This window comes from Lissotriton helveticus, chromosome 3_2 (assembly GCF_964261635.1).
Source record: "Lissotriton helveticus chromosome 3_2, aLisHel1.1, whole genome shotgun sequence".
Classification (NCBI taxonomy): domain Eukaryota; kingdom Metazoa; phylum Chordata; class Amphibia; order Caudata; family Salamandridae; genus Lissotriton; species Lissotriton helveticus.
The window spans coordinates 254,687,462-254,706,976 of record NC_136062.1 but is presented as its reverse complement, the minus strand read 5'-3'; the positions used below and the strand labels follow the sequence as shown (position 1 = coordinate 254,706,976).

At 45.3% G+C, this 19,515-nt stretch overlaps 1 protein-coding gene across 2 annotated transcripts in view; it reads right to left on the bottom strand.

Annotated features, from left to right (window-relative positions):
* Positions 1 to 19,515, bottom strand: part of GTF2A2 (general transcription factor IIA subunit 2) — a 122,156-nt gene that overhangs the window by 61,850 nt on the left and 40,791 nt on the right. Inside the window, exon 1 of one of the 2 annotated variants that reach the window (XM_078685157.1) lies at positions 4,099 to 4,221. The exons of the other annotated variant lie outside the window; for it this stretch is intronic. Coding sequence (XP_078541283.1) covers positions 4,099 to 4,110 — 12 coding nt within the window. The 5' untranslated portion in view covers positions 4,111 to 4,221. Of the gene's footprint in view, positions 1 to 4,098; positions 4,222 to 19,515 lie in introns of those variants that run through there. 2 annotated transcript variants of the gene reach the window in all.

Sequence of the window (19,515 nt, the reverse complement as noted above, 5' to 3'; positions counted from 1 at the left end):
GACCCAAGTATGGCCACGATCATCCCTATCCACAAACAGGGGAAGCCCTCAAATGAATGTGCATCATATCCCTCAATATAGAGGTGAAGATATTGGCTACTATCCTTTCGATAAGACTGCGACAAGTAATAAATACTTTAGTACATCAGGACCAGTCAGGATTTTTGCCCGGCCGGGCGTCTTGACTGAATTTACGCAGGACCCATAACTGGTTAATAGAGGTTAAGGATCGCAACACCCAGCATCTGTTCCTGTCATTGGACACGGAAAAGGCATTTGACGCGGTCCACTGGCCCTTCCTTGAGGCAACATTGATTAAATTCGGCATAGGTCCCAATTTCCAGAACTGGGTGTAACTCCTGTATAAAGATCCCCGGGCGAGGGTTAGGGTCAGTGGTGAGCCCTCCGGAGACTTCCCTATCAGACGAGGCACCCGTCAGGGCAGCCCTCTATCCCTGCTGCTCTTTGCTCTCACTATCGAGACACTGGCTTGTGCGATCAGACAGTGCCCTGAGATCCGGAGGTTCCGCATTAAACCAGCTGACACTTGGGAAGAAAAGATATCTCTATATGCGGACAATATATTTTTCTATATTACGCATCCGGATACCACGATCCCCACCTTGTTCTCTATCATGGACGCTTATGGGACTAACTTGGGGTACACCATTAACTGGCATATGTCAGTAATATATAGCTCGGGTGTCCTGTCTACATGGCCTACCCTCCCTGGGGCCCCCTTCAGATAGCCCATAATGGGTTCACATACTTGGGAATTTACCTCACTACCGATAAGAACCGTTGCTACCAGAGAAACATTAAACTTATACTTTCAAATTTTGCAGAAGATGGGCAGCGATGGAGATCCCTTCCTCTCACTGTCCTAGGCCGGCCCGCTATGTTTAAAAGGATTACTTTACCCCGCTTCCTGTATGCACTACAGAACACGTATAACACGACTAACCTTCCGAGTTATTGAGGCGGAATTATGCTCCATTCTATGGCTTGGGAAACAGCTGAGAATTGCATTGAGTACCTTGCAACGCAATCAATATAATGAAGGGATATCGCTGCCGGACTTAGAGGCCTACTACTGGGCGGAACAGCTAAGTGAATGATTGTATACATGATCCAGGGGAACACCCCACCTATAGACTAGAGAGGGAAACTATGGAGGGACGTACCTGCCTACACTATCTAGATGGAGGAAGGGGTGAGGGGAGACTTCTCCCGGCTACCCAAGCCACGATAGAGGCGTGGGGGAAAGCAACGAAGGTAATGGGGTGGGGTTTTAAACTTACTAAGCAGATGCCCCTTTCGCACTGTGCCTGGCTAAAAGACATACAAAAATTGAGAGGCTTCGAGGGCTGGAACGCCATAGGTATCTCTACCATAGGCGACATCATTGACAAGGGTAAACTCAAAAGCTTACACTGACTACGGACAGACTTTGCATTACATACCTCCCAGTTCTTCAAGTATGCTCAACTTAGACATGCCTGGTAGGTAGAGAACTTAACCTGGACTATGCACCATTGGAGGGGCGCCTGTTACTGGAGCACATGCTTACCAAGGCGGTATCACTCACTTATCGGACCTTGAATAATAATATACCAGACAGGCTGGGCAAGTTGAGAGAGATACCTGGGAAGGAAATTTAGGCATACTCAAAAACAGATTGGGAAGCAGCCCAGATGCACCATAGGGAGGTGGCAATTAAATCTCACCTTCGCCTCATTCAATATAAAATATTTCACAGAGCCAATTATGACAGGGCCAGTCTACACCAAATGGGCCTAGCCAGCGATCCTAGTTGTCAGAGATGGGGCTATGAGAGGGGAGACTTTTATTACACCATCTGGGACTCTTCTAAAATACAGGCCTACTGGGAAAAGGTATTGCAGGAACTGAGCAAGGTTTTAGAAGCGACTATACCCTTGGTCCCTAAATTTATATTGCTGGGCATACCGGGGGATGTAGATCAGGGCCGACCATAGCTCATCTTTACTATGTTCGCCCTGGTAGTAGCTAAAAGGGACCTAGCAAGAACCTGGGGTGCTACAACCGCTCCTCTGCCCTGAGAGTGGAAGGCAGGGATGGCTATGTATATGGCAGCTAAAAGGGTTACCTATGAGGCGAGGGGGTGCCCGAAGAAATTTCAAAAGGTATGGGGTAAATGGAGGACCTATTATAGCCTGGATGTTGAGGTGGGAAATGTCTAGATGGCCCCGGAGGGGTGCTTCCTTTCAAACTAAAGATAAGTATTGGTTCCCTAGCATTCAAGAGAAGGAGTAACCCTGAGATACCTTAAGGTGGCTGTGTGGATATTCTGAAATTAATTTCTCATAAGGCCCGTCGTAGCTATGATGCAGTATTGTATGATGTATTGCCTAAAAATGTATGCAACAGTTCTTGAGGTATCGCAGGAACTGTTCCTCTACGGAGTAGTTTATGGAACAATCTCAAAAGTTGGTCACAAAATTAAGAAATAGGGACTATCCTGCCAAGGTGATTACGAGAGCACGCAAACGTGCCCTGAATACACCAAATGAGGCCCTATTAGAGAGGAATGTCAAACACAAGGTTGAGTGTTTTGTAAACTATGGATCAAACTTCGTAACAACAGGTAGACAGATATTAACCCCTTGTATGCTTGTGACGGAACCGTTCCGTCACAAGCCTCGGGTGAGCTGTGCTTGTGACGGAACGGTTCCGTCACGGCCCGCTCGCCGTGCCTGCGCTGAGCGTTCTATTGGGCGGGCGGGGCCATGACGGAACCGTTCCGTCACAAGCATACAAGGGGTTAATATCTTTCTACCTGTTGTTACGAAGTTTGATCCACCCCACCGCCCCCCCCCCCTCCCCTTAGCACTGCGGCGGAATAGCCGCCGCCGTGAAGGGGTTAAGGAAGCACTGGTCATTATTGGACACGGGGGAGAAGATGCCACCTCCTCGATTTGCCTTCACAAGGGCCTCGAACCTCAAAGATAGGCTGGTTCATACTCTTCTTAGCCAGAAGAAACAGGAGTCAAGTCTGCCAAAAGGTCATTATCCCTGCGGTTGTTGTTCAGTGTGTGTTCTAACTCAAGCACTAAAAGTGTTTTTCTCACGAGTGGGAAAGTGTGGGATTTAAATAAATTCAGCAATTACAATAACACACATGTAATTTACAGGCTCACGTGCAGTTTGCACTACATTGGACTCACATCACACAAAGTGAAGGTGCGCTTACAAGAGCACTTGCGTACCCTGAAAGCAGGGAAATTGACAACTCTCCTTGTCCAACATTTTCAGGAAAAGAAACTCAATCTCCGGGATCTTAAGTGGAGTGAAATGTATGTTACTGCATGACTGTAACCGATTTTGTTATGGTTCTTTTTGTTTTGTTAAAATACAAATAAGGACATTAAAAGAAAAGTGAAAAACCAGGTACTGGTGCAGTGAAAATCCAGACTTTCCTCCAACTAATTCCCCCTTTAACAGTTAACAGAGTACACTAGTTTACAACCTCATTGAACTGCTCTACTTCTCCTCTGGAATCAGGATGCAACAGGGAATCCTTTTGGGTCACACAGCAAACTTGGCAAGATACAGTCTCGCTTTCTCAATGACAAATTGTGGCACATTATCAGACACTACTATATTGTTCTGGAATCCCTGACTGGCAAAGACATCATGCAGGAATGTGAAGTTTCGCACCATTTTGACCACATTCACTTGTGGAAAATAATTCACCTGGACAATGCTGACCAGGTCTTATTTGGTACCACTGAAAAAGCCAGGTTATATGTATTCTGAACTTGCACCAGAGTCCTCTACCTACTTTTGCCAAAAAAGCCTTCAAGGAATTGTTGATGGGGGTTAGATAGATTACCCTACCTAACCTAGAACTCTCCTGGAGTGCTTTCTTCGGGTCTGGAGACCCACTGACTCTGCAGGGTTTTCTCTGAACCAAACAGGAGGAACGGAGTGCGACGACTGCCAGGACAGGAGGGGGTGTTCTGAGCCTGTTGCAGTGGCTGCAGCCCCCACCCGTACAGAGCACAGAGAGCATTCAGTATAGCAGTTTTTCGGGCTACAATTGGAGAGGTCACTCACCTTCCTACACATCGATAGTGCACAGGGCGTGACAACACTCAGCCTGCAGGAACAGCCAGCACAGTAGCTGTTCAGGGTCGTTGCACCAAAGTATTTGTATCTTTATTTCTGATTCTATTTTTGTCCGGTCCAGAACCAAAATGGCAGAGATGTGCTTCACTGTAGGAATATATTGAAAAGAGAAAGAGGACTGGCAGTCTAGATTGGAAAGGGATAGAGGACTGCCAGCCTAGAGTGGTCTGCTACGTGCGAAGAGGCAGCCATTTTGAAACTTTTTGCCAATACAGATTTCCTATTCAGGAACTTTGGAAAAGAAAGAAAGGAGAAGGGCAATAGAAAGGAAAAGAAAGAGGATGAAAAGCTGAAGAGGAAGGGAAGGGAAAAGGAAAAAAAAGGGGGGAGAAAAAATAAAAGCAAATTGGAAGGGGAATGGGAAAGTAACTCTTACAACTGGCGAAAGCACATTCCACCAACATGGCAGGATCATGCCTAAAAACAGCAGGCAGAAACTCCTTCACTATCTTATATTCCCCCCATCCTTTCCAGGGCTGCAGCTAAAACCTTTTAACACAATCGTTTGAGAAAACGCCCAGAGACACTGATTTCTGATCCTTCTTTCAACATAGAAAAGGCATCATTGTAAAATGACCTGATATTCTTCACTTGAAAAATAGCAATTTGGCGGGCAACCTTAATAAAATTATTAAACACACAAGACACCAGAAATATTCCACATGGCACCAAGCTAAGGATCGCCTCCTCACGCGACCTAAGAGCAGATCTAAACATAATCTATAAAAACTGCACAGTACTTATTCAAGGGGCCAACAAGGATCTAAAGAAATTAAATTACAACTTCACCAACCTGAAAGAGCAGTTACTTAACAACACTCCCACAAGACGTAATCCGCCCCTTAGCACCCAATCCAACTCACCGCCAAGCAATCTTCCCACCAGAACAGACACAATGTCGGCACAAGAAACCCTGCTATCTAAGCTAATTTCCGCAAGTTTAGAGCCTCAGGACAGCAAACAGTAGCACTCGGAGGATAATCAACCATGTTTCAGCAAGAGTTGCTTAACACTTATGCTTCAAGACAGGTCCGTCCCTATACATCCAATCGTGTTGCCCAGCCGACACATAAATCAGGGTTGCAACCACCAAAAAACATATCAGGTTCAAGGTCAACCCATCGCCTTTACAACATAGCAAACCTGTGCCTCTAACCGCAACAACCATAAATTCTACACCTACAGCCCCCTTAGCACGAGTCTCACAGATAACCCAGAGTGTTTGACTGAACTTCACTGTTGGCACTATAGCCACCACCCCCGGATAGAGTCGTTCCTTCGGTCACTCCTATGACTAGAGTAACAACTATGGGGATGTTTAAAGCTAGGCCCACTCACGAGGGCAGCAAGCTCTCTATCAGAGAGAGCTCAGGACACGTGGTCGCCATCCATACATCATTTGCAACTCAAACGGAGCTTGAGCCTGAGACTCCAAACTGGCAACTTATCTCAGAGCATCTAAAGCGCTATTCTTGAAATAAAGAGCTTCTTACACTACACCGAAGAAGCTCTATTAAAAATCAAGCTAATTCAAAATTCCTTATGCTATCTACAAAGCCACCCTAACCATACAGCCATGCTGCTATCAAAGAGGCAGTATCGCCCACATCAACAACTTAAGTAGCTAACAGAAGAAGAAACTTTAGCCTTACTATTATCCTACGAATCACCACCTAAGGCCCCTATTCTCCCGGGCTTGGGAGGCGAAAACAAAATTGGAACGGTCAAAATCAACGTGAGTAGAACTTCCATTCCAAAAAACAAAGTTAAGCATAGATAACCTGAAGAGAGTTCCCCTAACCTCCTTCAACCGTGACGCAAATCCTGAGAACTCCATGAAACAGCTCCTAGTTCTTCTGCTTAACTGCCGATCAGCAGATCTCATTTTAAACCAAGAAATTGACGTAGCAGAACTAACGGAATCTTGGCTCACTGAAACTTCATCGCCTTGCATTGATCTACTTGTTCCCCCAAACTACAGCAAATAAAAAAAAGGAGGGAGGCATCTCCTGCATTCACTGCTCCAATCTCGCCATCACGCAATTTAACTCTGACTCCTGTGAATATCTCGCTCTTTCCATAAGAAACAGAGCGAATCTTCCATGCATTTTACACACAGTTTACCACCCTCCAGGTAGGAACACGCCCACCTTCATAAACAACTGAATGAAAATCATCTCTGTAAACGCTCCCCCCCCCCCATCCAATTTATTCATGGGGGACTTCAATCTGCATTGGGAGGCTAGTGAGATCCGGGTTGGGGGATCACCAATTTCGGCCACTATCCCCGTATAACCCTTCTACTCACCGCCCTGCGCCACACCATCCTGCGCCTCACCTACCCCATCATCCGACGTGCTACGAGACATTCTCACCTCACGGACAGCAGACAACGGGGAGCTTACACTGTTCCGAAGTCCCTCGCTGGAGTCGGGAGCCCGGAGTCCTGCGTCGAGCCCATAGCAGTACTACAACTTCAGGAGGCCCCATGCGTTTCAACACGGACGGCAGCGGGGAGCTGGTGCAGGCTGGAGTCTCCGACCAAAGCCAGGATTGTGGAGCCCTTCTCATCGAGCCCTATGGTGTGCAGCGGCTCCGGAATATCTGGTACTTCTTCGGGTCCCCCGTGCCGACCTACAGAGCGGCGAAGAGAGGAGCGCACCGCGCATTAGACCGGTGAGTCCCTGTCTGTGGCTCTTGCGGTCTGGGCGTCGGAGATCCCGCGGGAGGGGGGGGGGGGGTCAAGAGAGACGCTTCTATCTGCCAGCTTCGGCTGTGGAAGTGATACAGCGCTCGCTGAGAAGTGGAGGCTGGCTGGAATTGCGCTTAAAGGGACAGCGCCAGAGAATCTAGCCCCCCCCCCCCTCTCCCCGTTACAGCACCTGCAGAGATTGAGGACAGGCTCAAAATTTAAATAAAGGGTCTGCACTAGTGAACCTTTGGCCCTTTCTAACATCTGTTATAATCAGCATAGTTGCCATTTACTCTTTGGGCTCATCAAAAACCAGCGCCATATACTCTTTGGGCTCATATAAAACCGATGCCACAGATTTACTCACCTTTACTTCACTCTCAGCCCTATTACCAATCATTGATTCACAAAATGGAGGCTCCCCTCTAGCCTGGAGGGGAAGACCAAAATGGCAGCTAACCCTGAACCAAGGCCCTGACATGGGTGAAGGTCTCGATACTAAAGCTTGATAAAGGTCTACAAAAAGTTCTAGAACTACAAAAAGTTCTAGAACTAGAAAAGGACTACAAAAAGGGTTAAAACTAAAAAGAGACTACAAAAAGATCGAAAACTGGAAAAAGGACTACAAATGGTCTAGTCTCTAAGAATTAAGGTTTTTTTCTTTGTAAACTTTATTGCATCTACTGGAAACTCTATTTCACTCATTCCACCCTGGTCATCGCGGTTTTACGTGGGCTGGTGTACAGCTTGACTGACTTTATCGAACTTTATCAACTGGTAATTCCACAGCGTTCATTCCCCCCTTTCAATTATGTCGCGACTAGGTACACCCCTACCAGCTCAGTTCTCACAATGGCTTCTAACAACAGCAGTCTAGAGGGAAGCTTCGCTTTCTAGAGTTGGAGCCAGTGCCTTTAAGATCACCTATCCAACTAACCTCACTAAGAATGCGTCAAAAAAATTCAAACAATCTTATTAAAAAAAAAACGGAAACTCTTATAACAGATACATACTTCAGTATGTATATGGTAACACCATATCTGATCTAATCTTCTTCACGATTAAGAGAGCCCAATGGAGAAAAACTCTCATTTCATTTTTCCAGTGCACACAGATCAGGAAAATAACCTATGGTTTTAGTCTCGTCATCACTCCCTCCACGATCCACAAAATAGATCTCACCGTTACCATCTATAATAACGAGATCGTTCTTATTCAAGCTGCAAATCGAAACCTAAAGCAGTTCGACAAACTCTTTCTGAAGATTAAAAGTGTGGTAGCTAACTACTCAATCTCAGGGCGCCCACTCCCCCCCTCAGATTCACACCATTCCTCTCCCACTCCCCCCCTCAGATTCACACCATTCCTCTCCCACCATCCTTCCCGTGCCCTTGCAGGCTGCAGAAGAGTTCGAATCATTGTTGAATCCTGCTTCGCGACCACTAACCCGATCTCCACTTCCAACCTCCTTATCTATATTGCCTGACACACCTCTAACATTTAGTGACCAACACCCCCATCTCGACTCTCCCACTATTGTCACTAGCCTCGTCTACACTCATCAGCACCCTTCACCCTCCGCTGCTCTCCACACCCAATCAATTTCCTGGTCCATGCTCCCCGGAACACCGCCCATATTCAGGGACACACCCTCTCCCAGTGCATCCCCCGGTATCGCGTGGGACCCCTCTATCACAGTTAATCACCCACCGTCCTCTTCAGGTCTCCACACTCACCCTCCTCCCCTCTCCCAACACCCAGACCTGTTGGCACGCTTGGACGATATCTCCCTACAGCTACACCATCTCTCCCTTGAACTCCACGGGTTGAAAACTCTTTCACTTGAATATCTCCCCTTGTTAAGACCCCTCCTCACTAGCTCATAGCCCTCTCCAAGGCCACGGACACACCTCCCTAAGACCATCCCGTCACCTATGACCTCCAAATCTGTTCCTCAACCTAACACAGCCTATCGTCCAAGAAGATCATCCGATCTCTCATCCAACGATAGCAACAATTTGGTCAAATCTTACTCGTCCAATGAGGACCCTAATGGTTTAATACATACCATTCATTCTAACCCTAACAGAGAATCCTACCTTAACTGCAGAGTCATAAATAAGGATAACCTCAAGCAAGTCAATATCTCACAGACCCCTCCCCCCCATAGTGCGGCTCCACTCAAATACATACTACTTAATTGTAGGTCTGCTAGCAAGCAAGCCTCCGAGATCTTCGACCTCATTCAACAGAATGAGATAGATATCATTATCCTCACAGAAACTTGACTCAAATCTTCGTCCACTCCAATTCTCGACCTCTTGGTACCCCCCACCCATGACATAATTCGTCTTGACAGAGACAAGAAGCTGGGTGGCGGCCTAACATGTATACACCGGAGTACGCTTGCAGTCTCCCTTTCAGAGTCTTCTGCGCCGGTATCATGCGAATACCTTTGTCTCAGTATCTCCTCTCACAATCATCTGGTCTGCAAACTACACTCATTCTACCATCCCCCAGGCGACAATCTCCCCTTCATTTAACAATTATTGGAAATCATCTCGGGCAATATAGACTTAACTCAGTCTCACATCTACATCTACCTGGGAGATTTTAACCTTCACTGGTCTAACACTAATGATTATTCAGTCTCATGCCTAAAATCCTTCTTACTCGACCACGATCTGATTCAACATTGTGACCAGCCTACTCACACTAAAGGGGAAACCTTAGATCTCATCATCTCCAAAGGTCAATCCATCTCATTGGACTCCATCATATCTTGTGATTGGTCAGACCATCACATCATTTCCTTCCATATCAACTCGGAGGTTCACCGGATTAAGACACAAAAAAAAAAACCAAAGATCTGGAAAAAGGATCTCAGAGATTTCAATACAGCTAACCTAGCTACCCGATGCAATCAGGCCCTCTCTCCACATTCGGACTTAACTGAAGTACATGCTCTTACCGATTTCTACAACTCCTCCATTTCCAATATCATGGATATGATGGCCCCTCTCCAACAAAAAAAATTTCCTGCAAGAATTTCCAAACCATGGTTCAATGGCAACCTAAATTCCGAACGGCGTAACCTAAGGGCCTTTGAACGGTCCTGGAGAACCACCCCATCCGCTGACAATCTAAAAAACCTTAGAGCTGCAAGAAGTACATATAACAAACAAATCAAGACAGCCAAGGCGGACTACTTCAGAACCCAACTTAACCAAGCTGCGAATCGACCCAAGAAACTATTTGAAATGGTTAAACAACATTTGGTAGCAGCCCCTAATCACTCAGTTTCAGACATCATACCTCCTTCTTGTGTTGATTTGGCGGTCTTTTTTATGGAGAAAAATAGGCTTATCACTGATCTGGAAGCCAGGAAGGCACTATTGCCACCCAATGAACCCGCACTCCTACTGGCTGTTCCTGACAAGACAACACCAATTAGCTGGGGTATCAAGAACAACGCTTCCTGGGACACCTTTACCCCCCCTAACGAAAATGACATCAAAAAGGTTCTGCGGATTATCAATCCGCCAATCACTTCAATGACCCGTTACCACTTAACACCTTCAAATTAGTTAAGGATGAAATTACCCCCTTCTGGACAAAGATAGTCAATGCTTCCTTGTCACAAGTTATGATCCCAGAATGCCTCAAAGAGGTACAGGTAACGCCTATATTGAAAAAACCCACAGCCAATAGCACAGATTTTAACAACTTCCTAACCTTGCCAAACTCCTGGAGAAATGCGTCCAATCACAACTATGTGCACACATTGAAAATTACCACCTCCTGGACCAACATCAATCTGGCTTTCGTAGTGGACATAGCACCGAATCGGCCCTCACTCATGTGATTGATGATGTATTAACAATTCTTGATCGAAATTAATTCTGCCTCCGTATCCTACTTGACCTCTCCTCTGCATTTGACACTTTGTTTTTTTAATTTTTTTTTTATTATGAAAAAGGAACAAGCAAAAATTGGCACCAGGTGATCAACATATAGCAGAATTACAGGGTTTAAATTGTCATTTGTACAGAATCATAAATTACAATATATTGAAATTATTAGGATCACGGGGAGTCTTGTGTTTCAACTTCCCTTTGTCTCGTCGGGGGTGTACACAAGTCGCCACGATAACTATTCCAGGTCCCCCAGATCTTCCCCCACTTCTCCGGGCAGCCCCTTGCCACATACACCGCCCTTTCCCTAAACATACACCAGTCTAGATCCTGGGCCCACTTGGTATGCTGGGGCGATCTGCTAGCTCCCCACAATTGAGCAATGTTACGCTTAGCCACCATGCACGCCAACGTCACCCACTGTTTCTGATAGCCAGTCAAATCTGTGGGTTCCCACACATTCAATATACATCTCCGGGTCTCTGGTTGTATCTCCTCCCCCAGCACTTTTTGATCACATCATGTATATTCATCCAATAGGTATGTATATCCTCACAGTACCATAGTATGTGCATGAAAGTGCCCAGTTCTCCACAACTTCTCCTACAGTGTCCACTCACTACACGTCCCATGTGCACTAATCTCGGCCCTGTGATGTATGATCTATGTAGGATCTTAAGTTGCACTAACCTAAGCCTCATCTGAATCGCAACCACTTTGTGAGAGGAAACAACCTCTACCCAATCTTCATCATCTAACTCTAATCCGTCCGCTCCCCATGCTGTTCTAATACTCCCCAGTGGGTCTTCCATATTATTTACAAGCTTCCTATATATTAGGGAGATTGATTTTTCTGGGATGGGCCCGTCAAGCACTCGGTCCTCAAGGGGAGAAGCATTCGGAAGCTCCGTGCCTCTAGGTATGAGGGCAAAAAGGGCGTGTCTAATCTGTCGATACCGAAAGTGTTCCTTGTCATGCAAACTGTTTTGTTTTTGAAGAGACTCGAAAGTCTGCATACCGCCCTTCCCCCACACATCCTTGATCTGACTGATTCCGATGAGGTCCCACTTATCGAACCCCTTAGACTGCCACAAGCTTTCGAGTCTCTCTGAGCTAAACAGGGGGGTGGCCATTGTCAGTCTCCCCTCCCATCCCAAGCTCTTAGTAGCCGTGTGCCAGACATGTACGGCATGGGCAGCCAGGCCCGCCAAAGTGAATCTTCCGGGCTTGACATACAAGGCTCTACTGAGGTCTCCACCTGGTGCCTGCCCACAGTCCATAGCATAGCCTAGGTCCCCCAGAGGACTATAAATCATCTGATTCACCGCCGCCAGATGCGAGGCCCAGTAATATTTCAAGTCTGGGAGACCGATACCCTCATCGTACCACGGGAGATTCAGCTTGACAAGAGCTATGCGGGGCCTGCCATCCCAGAGGAGCTGCCGCTGGAGTGCCTCGGGCTCCCTGAAGTAAGTGACAGGCACTGGATCGATTGTGTTTTGAAGCACGTAGAGGAACCGGGGCAGGGCCATCATCTTAAACAACACTGCCCTCCCCAGCAGTGACAAGGGGAGAGCCCTCCAACGCTCCAGATCTTTTTTGTACCGACCCAAGGGGGGTTCTAAGTTATTAGCATATCTCACTTTTGGGTCTAGTGTTATATATATATATATATATATATATATATATATATATATATATATGCCAAGGTATTTAAATCCCACTAGCTCGATCTTTATAGGGCATGACTGTGGGACCACAGGTGGCTCACCCGTATCACAAATAACACCGACTTTGTCCAGTTTATAGCAAACCCGGAGTATATACCAAATATGGCCAGGACATCTAAGAAAGTAATCAGGGACACCCTTGGGTTAGTGAGATATAGCAGGATATCATCCGCGTAAAGCGAAATGTTATCCTCCCATTCTGGCGTCCACCGCAAGCCACGTATCGACCAGTACCACCGGACCCAAGCCGCCAAAGGCTCCAACGCCAGTGCGAAGAGAAGTGGGGACAATGGACATCCCTGTCTCATGACCCTCTGGAGCTTAAAATCAGCTGACTTACAATTATTCACGATCACTCTGGCCAAAAGCGCGGCATACAACAGTCGAACCCACCCAACAAACTCCGAGCCAAAGCCCATCTTGATCAAAACCGCAAATAAATAAGCCCATTCAACTCTATCAAATGCCATAGTGGCATCCAGGGACACCAAAACCGTCGGTTCCAGTATCTTCCGGGATCCACCCAGGACCCTGTGGAGTCTCCGCAAGTTCAGGGCTGTATTGCGACGCGGCATGACGCCAGATTGATCGGGGTGTATCAGGGTCGTAATGACCTTGGCCAATCTAGTAGCGAGTAGTTTCGCCAATATCTTGGGTTCAGCATTGAGAAGCGATATGGGTCGATAAGAGGAAGGGGATGTCTTAGTCTTGCCTGTCTTATGAATAACTACAATATTCACAATTAATCATAAGGGAAGGATCACTTGACAACAAGGATGTTGACAACATATACCGCTACCACGACTTTCCCATCACGTGCATGAGGGGGTTTTTTATTGTGAGAAACCCCATGCAGTTCCTGTATACCCTGGTTGTACAGGACAAGTGATCCTTCCCTTATGATTAATTGAGATTTAATAATAGGAAACTGAATGGATCAGAACTTCCTCCTCCCCCATTTGATTGATAACTACAATATTAGCCACCTGCTGGTCGTATGGAAGTTGTCCCAGCTCCCTACTTTCGAGAAACATGGCTCGGATATGCGGAGCAATTTTATGGGCGTTCAATTTATATAGCTCTATAGGCACCCCATTAGGATCTGTTGACTTCCCAGATTTTATGTTTCTAATTGCTTGCACAATTTCATCATCCGTAATGGGGGGAGTCTAAATATTTTCTATGGTCCTCCGAGAGGTTCGGCATGACTATCTCTGATCATTTCGCCATTTTCGGTCTCGGTAAAGCCATTCGCTGAGGTATATACGTCTTTATAATACTCAGAAAAGGCTTCTGCCACTCCCTGCGGATCCCTAATTCTATCAGATCCCAACCTTTCTAACTCAGGCACCAAACGAGAGGCCCGCTCTCCATGTTCTAACCAGGCGATTAACTTACCTACCCTATCTCCATGTTTGTATACTCAACTTTGTATGTCATTGTTTTGAGAGACTGCCCTCCCTGGAGAGGCCCTTGTACTCATCGTGTTTCAATTTCAACAGATACTGGTCTCCCTGAGCAGCAGTCTCGGCCACTCGTTTCTCCAGACCCGCAACTTCTGCCTCCACCCTGGTTACCTCTGCCTGGTGTTTCTTCTTACCCCGCAGCACTACATTATATGCCTCCCACAGAGATTGTGCTGAATCAACGGTACCCAGATTCTCCTGAAAATAGTGTTCCGAGATTTGGTGCATCTCCCTTTTTGTAGCTGGATCCTTCAAGTGCCATGCATTACTTGGAGCTACTCTGCCAACCGCTGGTTGCCCAATCTCCACCTGTAACCACATCGGGGAATGATCTGAGATGCCCCTCCCCAGGTATGTTGCTTCCCTAATTGTGTCCGCCATTGCCGCAGGTATCAATATATAGTCTAATCTGAACATACTATTGTGTGCAGTGGACACATGAGTGAAGCATCTCCGAGTCCGATTACGCACCCTCCAGCTATCAACCAGTCGCAGTGATTCGAGGAAGTCAGGGAGCCACTTCTGGGATGGTGTATGAAGCCGTGCCGGGAATCTATCTACTCCCCCATCAAGCACCGCATTAAAATCTCCCCCCAGCACAAGGAGACCCAGGGGTAGGGGCAGAAAGACGGCACTCAAGCATTTGAAACTGTTAATCATGACAATATCCTATTCATTCTGGAACATAGGATGGGCCTCTAAGGTCAGGTGATGCATTGGTTTGGGTCGTTCCGACAACACAGAACCCAAAGAGTTAAAATCGAGCCACTCACTCTCCCAGCCATCCCCTGTCAGCATGGGGGTTCCCCAAGGATCTTCGTTATCTCCCATTCTCTTCAATCTGTTCCTGAAACCATTAGCTAACGTTCTAAATTAGGTTCCACATGTATGCAGACGATACCCAACTCTATTTGAAAATCTCCTCTCCGGAGGACATCACCTCACTCAATTCTACCCCACTGACTACCCAAAACTGGTTGACTATGAATCACCTCCTGCTAAACGCCTCCAAAACAGAATTCCTCCTAATTTATCCTCCGAAATATACTCCTAATATCGACCTATGGATGAATCAACTAACCGCCTTCAACTGCTCCCCCCGCATCATCTATTCAGCTAAATCCCTAGGAATTACTCTGGACAAGCATCTGAATATGAAGTCTCACATCAGCAACGTGTGCAAGTGAACTAACCACCTCCTAAGAACACTCAGGAATCTGAAACCTTTTCTCCCGCAAGCAGATTTCAAGCAAGTGGTCCAAACACTTGTTCTACCGAGACTTGACTTCTGCAGTGCCATGCTATGTGGACTACCTGAATAGTCTTTGGCCCCCTTAAAGGCATCTCTTAACGCAGCGGCCAGACTGATCATGGGCACCAAGCATAATACACACATCTCTCCGGTTCTAAAATCACTAAATTGGCTACCCTATGAAGCTAGAATTCATCTGAAGATTGCCTGCCTTTCACACACAACCCTCCACTTCAAAACCCCTACATTGCACAAAAACTAGAACTTTCTGGAGGAGGGTAGATCGTCAAAGAGTGCTAATTCCCTCCTCCTGAAACCACGGTCCTTCCGCAAAAATAGAACTTGCCACCGAGCTTTCTCAGGATCTGCTCCTAAAATCTGGAACTCCCTTCCACCCGAAATTCGAAGGATCTCTTCCAAGGCTGCTTTCAAATTGGAAGCAAAGAAATTCCTCATGAAGAAGTTCTTACCTTAATAGAAGGGACAATATAAATACCTTTCTTGTACTTTATTTTCCGCCCGAAAGGCGCTGGTCATTGTATAGTATGATTAACCCCTGTATATGGTTACTTTGTAGTGTTTATTTTCCTGTACATGATTTTGTGTTTTGCTCCCCTCAAATCCTTGTTACATCTTCTTTACCATCGCACGCGCACCCAGGATTGTAAATGTTTTATTAGTTGCTTACCACTTGACTCAATGTTTAGTAGAAGCCCCCATATAATTCATGTTTAGATTTTACTATAGTATTGACTATTATGCATGTTTATGACTGTTCACTTAATACCCTTATATCACCACGCTACATTATAAAACCCCCTTTATCCTCTTTGGACTTATAATTGAATTGTTATGCGTGAACTATAGATCTTATGATTATTTTACTACCCATGTTCGACTCATGTTTTGATTGTTAACTTACCTATAATTGTAAAGCACTCTGATATCCTTCGTAATCTAGTCCGTGCTATATAAAATTTTATAAATAAATAAATATTAACGATAGCCAGGTCAATGTCTTTAGAACATTCCTACCTGAACAAAATCTCACCCAAGCCTGCACTCTCCCAACTCACTGCAAAGGATCTACTCTAGACCTGATCATCTCAAGGGAAAAGGCAGTCAATAAAATCTCAATCCCTCAATGCGATTGGTCAGACCACCATTCTATAAACTTCTACATTCCAGGAGTTGTAAAGGAAAGATCTACACAATTTGTCAAACCGAAGATATGGAACAGAGATGATAAAGACCTAGACTATGAGAAACTGGCTGCGCTTTGCGAGAAGGATCTTCTCCCACCCTCTAACATTACAAATGTCTGCAAACTCACGGAACACGACAACGCAAAGATGTCAGACAAACTAAGAATGACGGATAGACACAAAAATCATTGGTTTAGTAGTGCCCTGAACGAGGAAAGAAGAGAACTGAGACAAACCGAACGGAAACAACACCCATCATGCCCCCAACTAAAACTACTAAGAAAGACCGGAAACTCATAACAAAAGCATTCTCAAATCAAAAAAAAGATTTTAGATTGGAACTGGACAATGCTCATAAAAGACCACGTAAACTCTTTGAAATGGTAAAGCTGCAGTCGAATAAATGGCCAAATCCTCTAAAGAAGCAACAAAACCCCTAATAAACTGTGAGAAATGATTTTGCCTCTGAAGAAGGACAACGATTCAACAGGGACGTGAGCTTAGAGCAGCCGCTTTAAACCTACCCTCCCTATCGGCTTCACAAATCTATGAACCTTCACCATCCGTCCAATCAGTGCCCAAAAATGAAGCTCGATGGTCCTCTTTCAAGTTATATGACAACATCATCGTCATCTCCAAAATCCTCTTGTCGACAAAACCAACCACTTCAACGATCCTCTCCCTTCAAAATTCTCGCCAATTTGTTGTCCCCATCTGGACCACAATAATCAATGCCTCTGTCTCAAGGCTCCATACCAGACTGCCTAAAAACTGGGCAAGTCATCCCCATCATGAAAAAACCGACATCAAATGCTGCTTACCCAAATTATTTCAGGCCAGTATCCAATATACCCTTATTAGCGATAGTGTTAGAAAAATGTGTGCACCAACGACTGTGCCAAGACATCTCTAAATATAATCTTCTGGACGGCTGCCAATCAGGTTTCAGACCACAGTACGTTAAACTACAATACTTCATATAGTGGATGACGCCTAGCAATCTCTAGACCAAGACAAAGCTTGTCTTTTCATTCTTCTGGACCTTTCATCTGCGTTCGACACCGTAAACCATGATAAACTGCTAAATCGACTCAAAAACAGGATGGGCTTGTTGGGAACTGTCCTCGAATGATTTAAATCTTTCTTGGAGAATAGATCACAAAGATTTTTAGTTAATCAACCGCTATCATCGCCGTCCCCTATTATGATTGGTATACCACAAGGATCAACTCTTTCCCCAACTCTCTTTAACCTCTACATGGAAACGCTTGCTGAGAGACTACGACACGCCAACATCTTGTTTCATATGTATGCTGACGACACACAGATCTACATTAAAGCCTCGTCACTGAAGGAGATCAAGTCAATGAATGAAGCGCTAAATATGACCATTCAATAGCTAACAAGTAATCAGCTTAAACTAAACGAGCAAAAAACTGAATTCCTATTAATTTCCTCTCCACCACAAAAAATGTCTTTTGAAATAAAGGAATGGACCACACTGATCACCGCCCTTAACTGCACCCTACCTTAGTGGACTGAGCCAAATCACTAGGAATCACGCTGGACAAGAACCTAAACATGCGAAGCCACACCAACTTGATGGCTAAAAACACCCGGTACCACCAGAGTTGACTTAGAAAACTGAAACCACTCCTAGAAACGTCAGACCTCAAAATGGCGGTTCAGGCGTTGGTCATTGCGAGGATCGAATACGTATATTCAACTTTATCTGGCCTGCCCAATACCTCAAAAGCGCCGCTAAAAGCTTGTCTCAAAGCAGCCGCAAGACTCATTACTGGATCTAGAAAGTTTGATCCCATCTCTCTATAATTAAAAGCTCTGAACTGGCTACCATACAAAGCAAGAGTTCAACTCAAACTGGCCTGTATCACACATAAGGCGATACATTCAAAAACACTGGCATATCATGCCCAGAAAGTGATGATATCCGGAGGAGGCAGGTACTCCTGAGGCGCAAAAGATCTTGTGCTGAAACAGCCACGCTTCCAGCAGAGCTTTCTCAGGCGCCGCACCCGGATTCTGGAATTCGCTACCGACAAACATTAGAAGAATACCATTCCATTCAAAATTCAAGAAGGAAGCGAAGATCTTCCTAATGGGGAAATTCCTACCATAACTCTTTACAAAGAATCAACTAATTTATCCGTCAATCGAATCACCATTCCGTTCACTACAGACTCATAAATCAGAGGGCCCCACAAGGACTTCCTGAACTGATTTCGTATTGGGATCGACGCAGTCCTTTCCTGGGTCCCCTATCTCGTTCAACTACTGAAACAAATCGCTCAGCTAAACTTTAGACTCCGACTCTTTGGACGGTAAAAGATAATTTGTAATTGGATGTATTCGTCAGTCTCAGATATTATTGTAAGTCCTGAGAACTTTTACTGTCCGCTTTTTTTATACTGTTTTATATTATCTTTATGCATAAGTCTATGTTGCTTGCTTTTGGTCGCATTCGGGACTGCTATATCTCTGTTAAGCCCTTTGACACCCCAACGGGTCACGCTCGTGCTATATAAAAAACACTAAATAAAATTAAAATAAATCCACAAGTGGCCAACATAAATACTCTTGGTGTCAACATGCCAAGATGACTTTCAGGACTTCTTTCTTAGTCCATTTGAGGCACAATTTTGTCACCTATAGCCAAAACTTCATTCTTCCCAGCAATTTCCTCGAGTATTTCGGAAAAACCCTTAAACTTATCCTGCAGCTTATGGTCCCAAGACGACTCGCACAAGAAGTACCCTAACACAGCGTTGATGGATGCAAATTTTTCTACTTCAGCAATCAACTTTCGTGTTGGCACCAAACACACCCATCCCCGATGGTAAATGCAACTCCACACTCCGGTTCTTGAACTATAACATTCTCCTCTTCCTCCAAGGGTAAACTAGACATACAGTGAACATTGAATGTTTTTCTGTGCTGGTATATACAGAATCTCATATTGGTAAAATTGTAATTTGCAACTAAACTAGTCAACGTAACTGTTAACATGCAGCAACCACCTGGGGACAACATGTTCTTCAAAGGTTTGTTTCTGTACAACAAACATT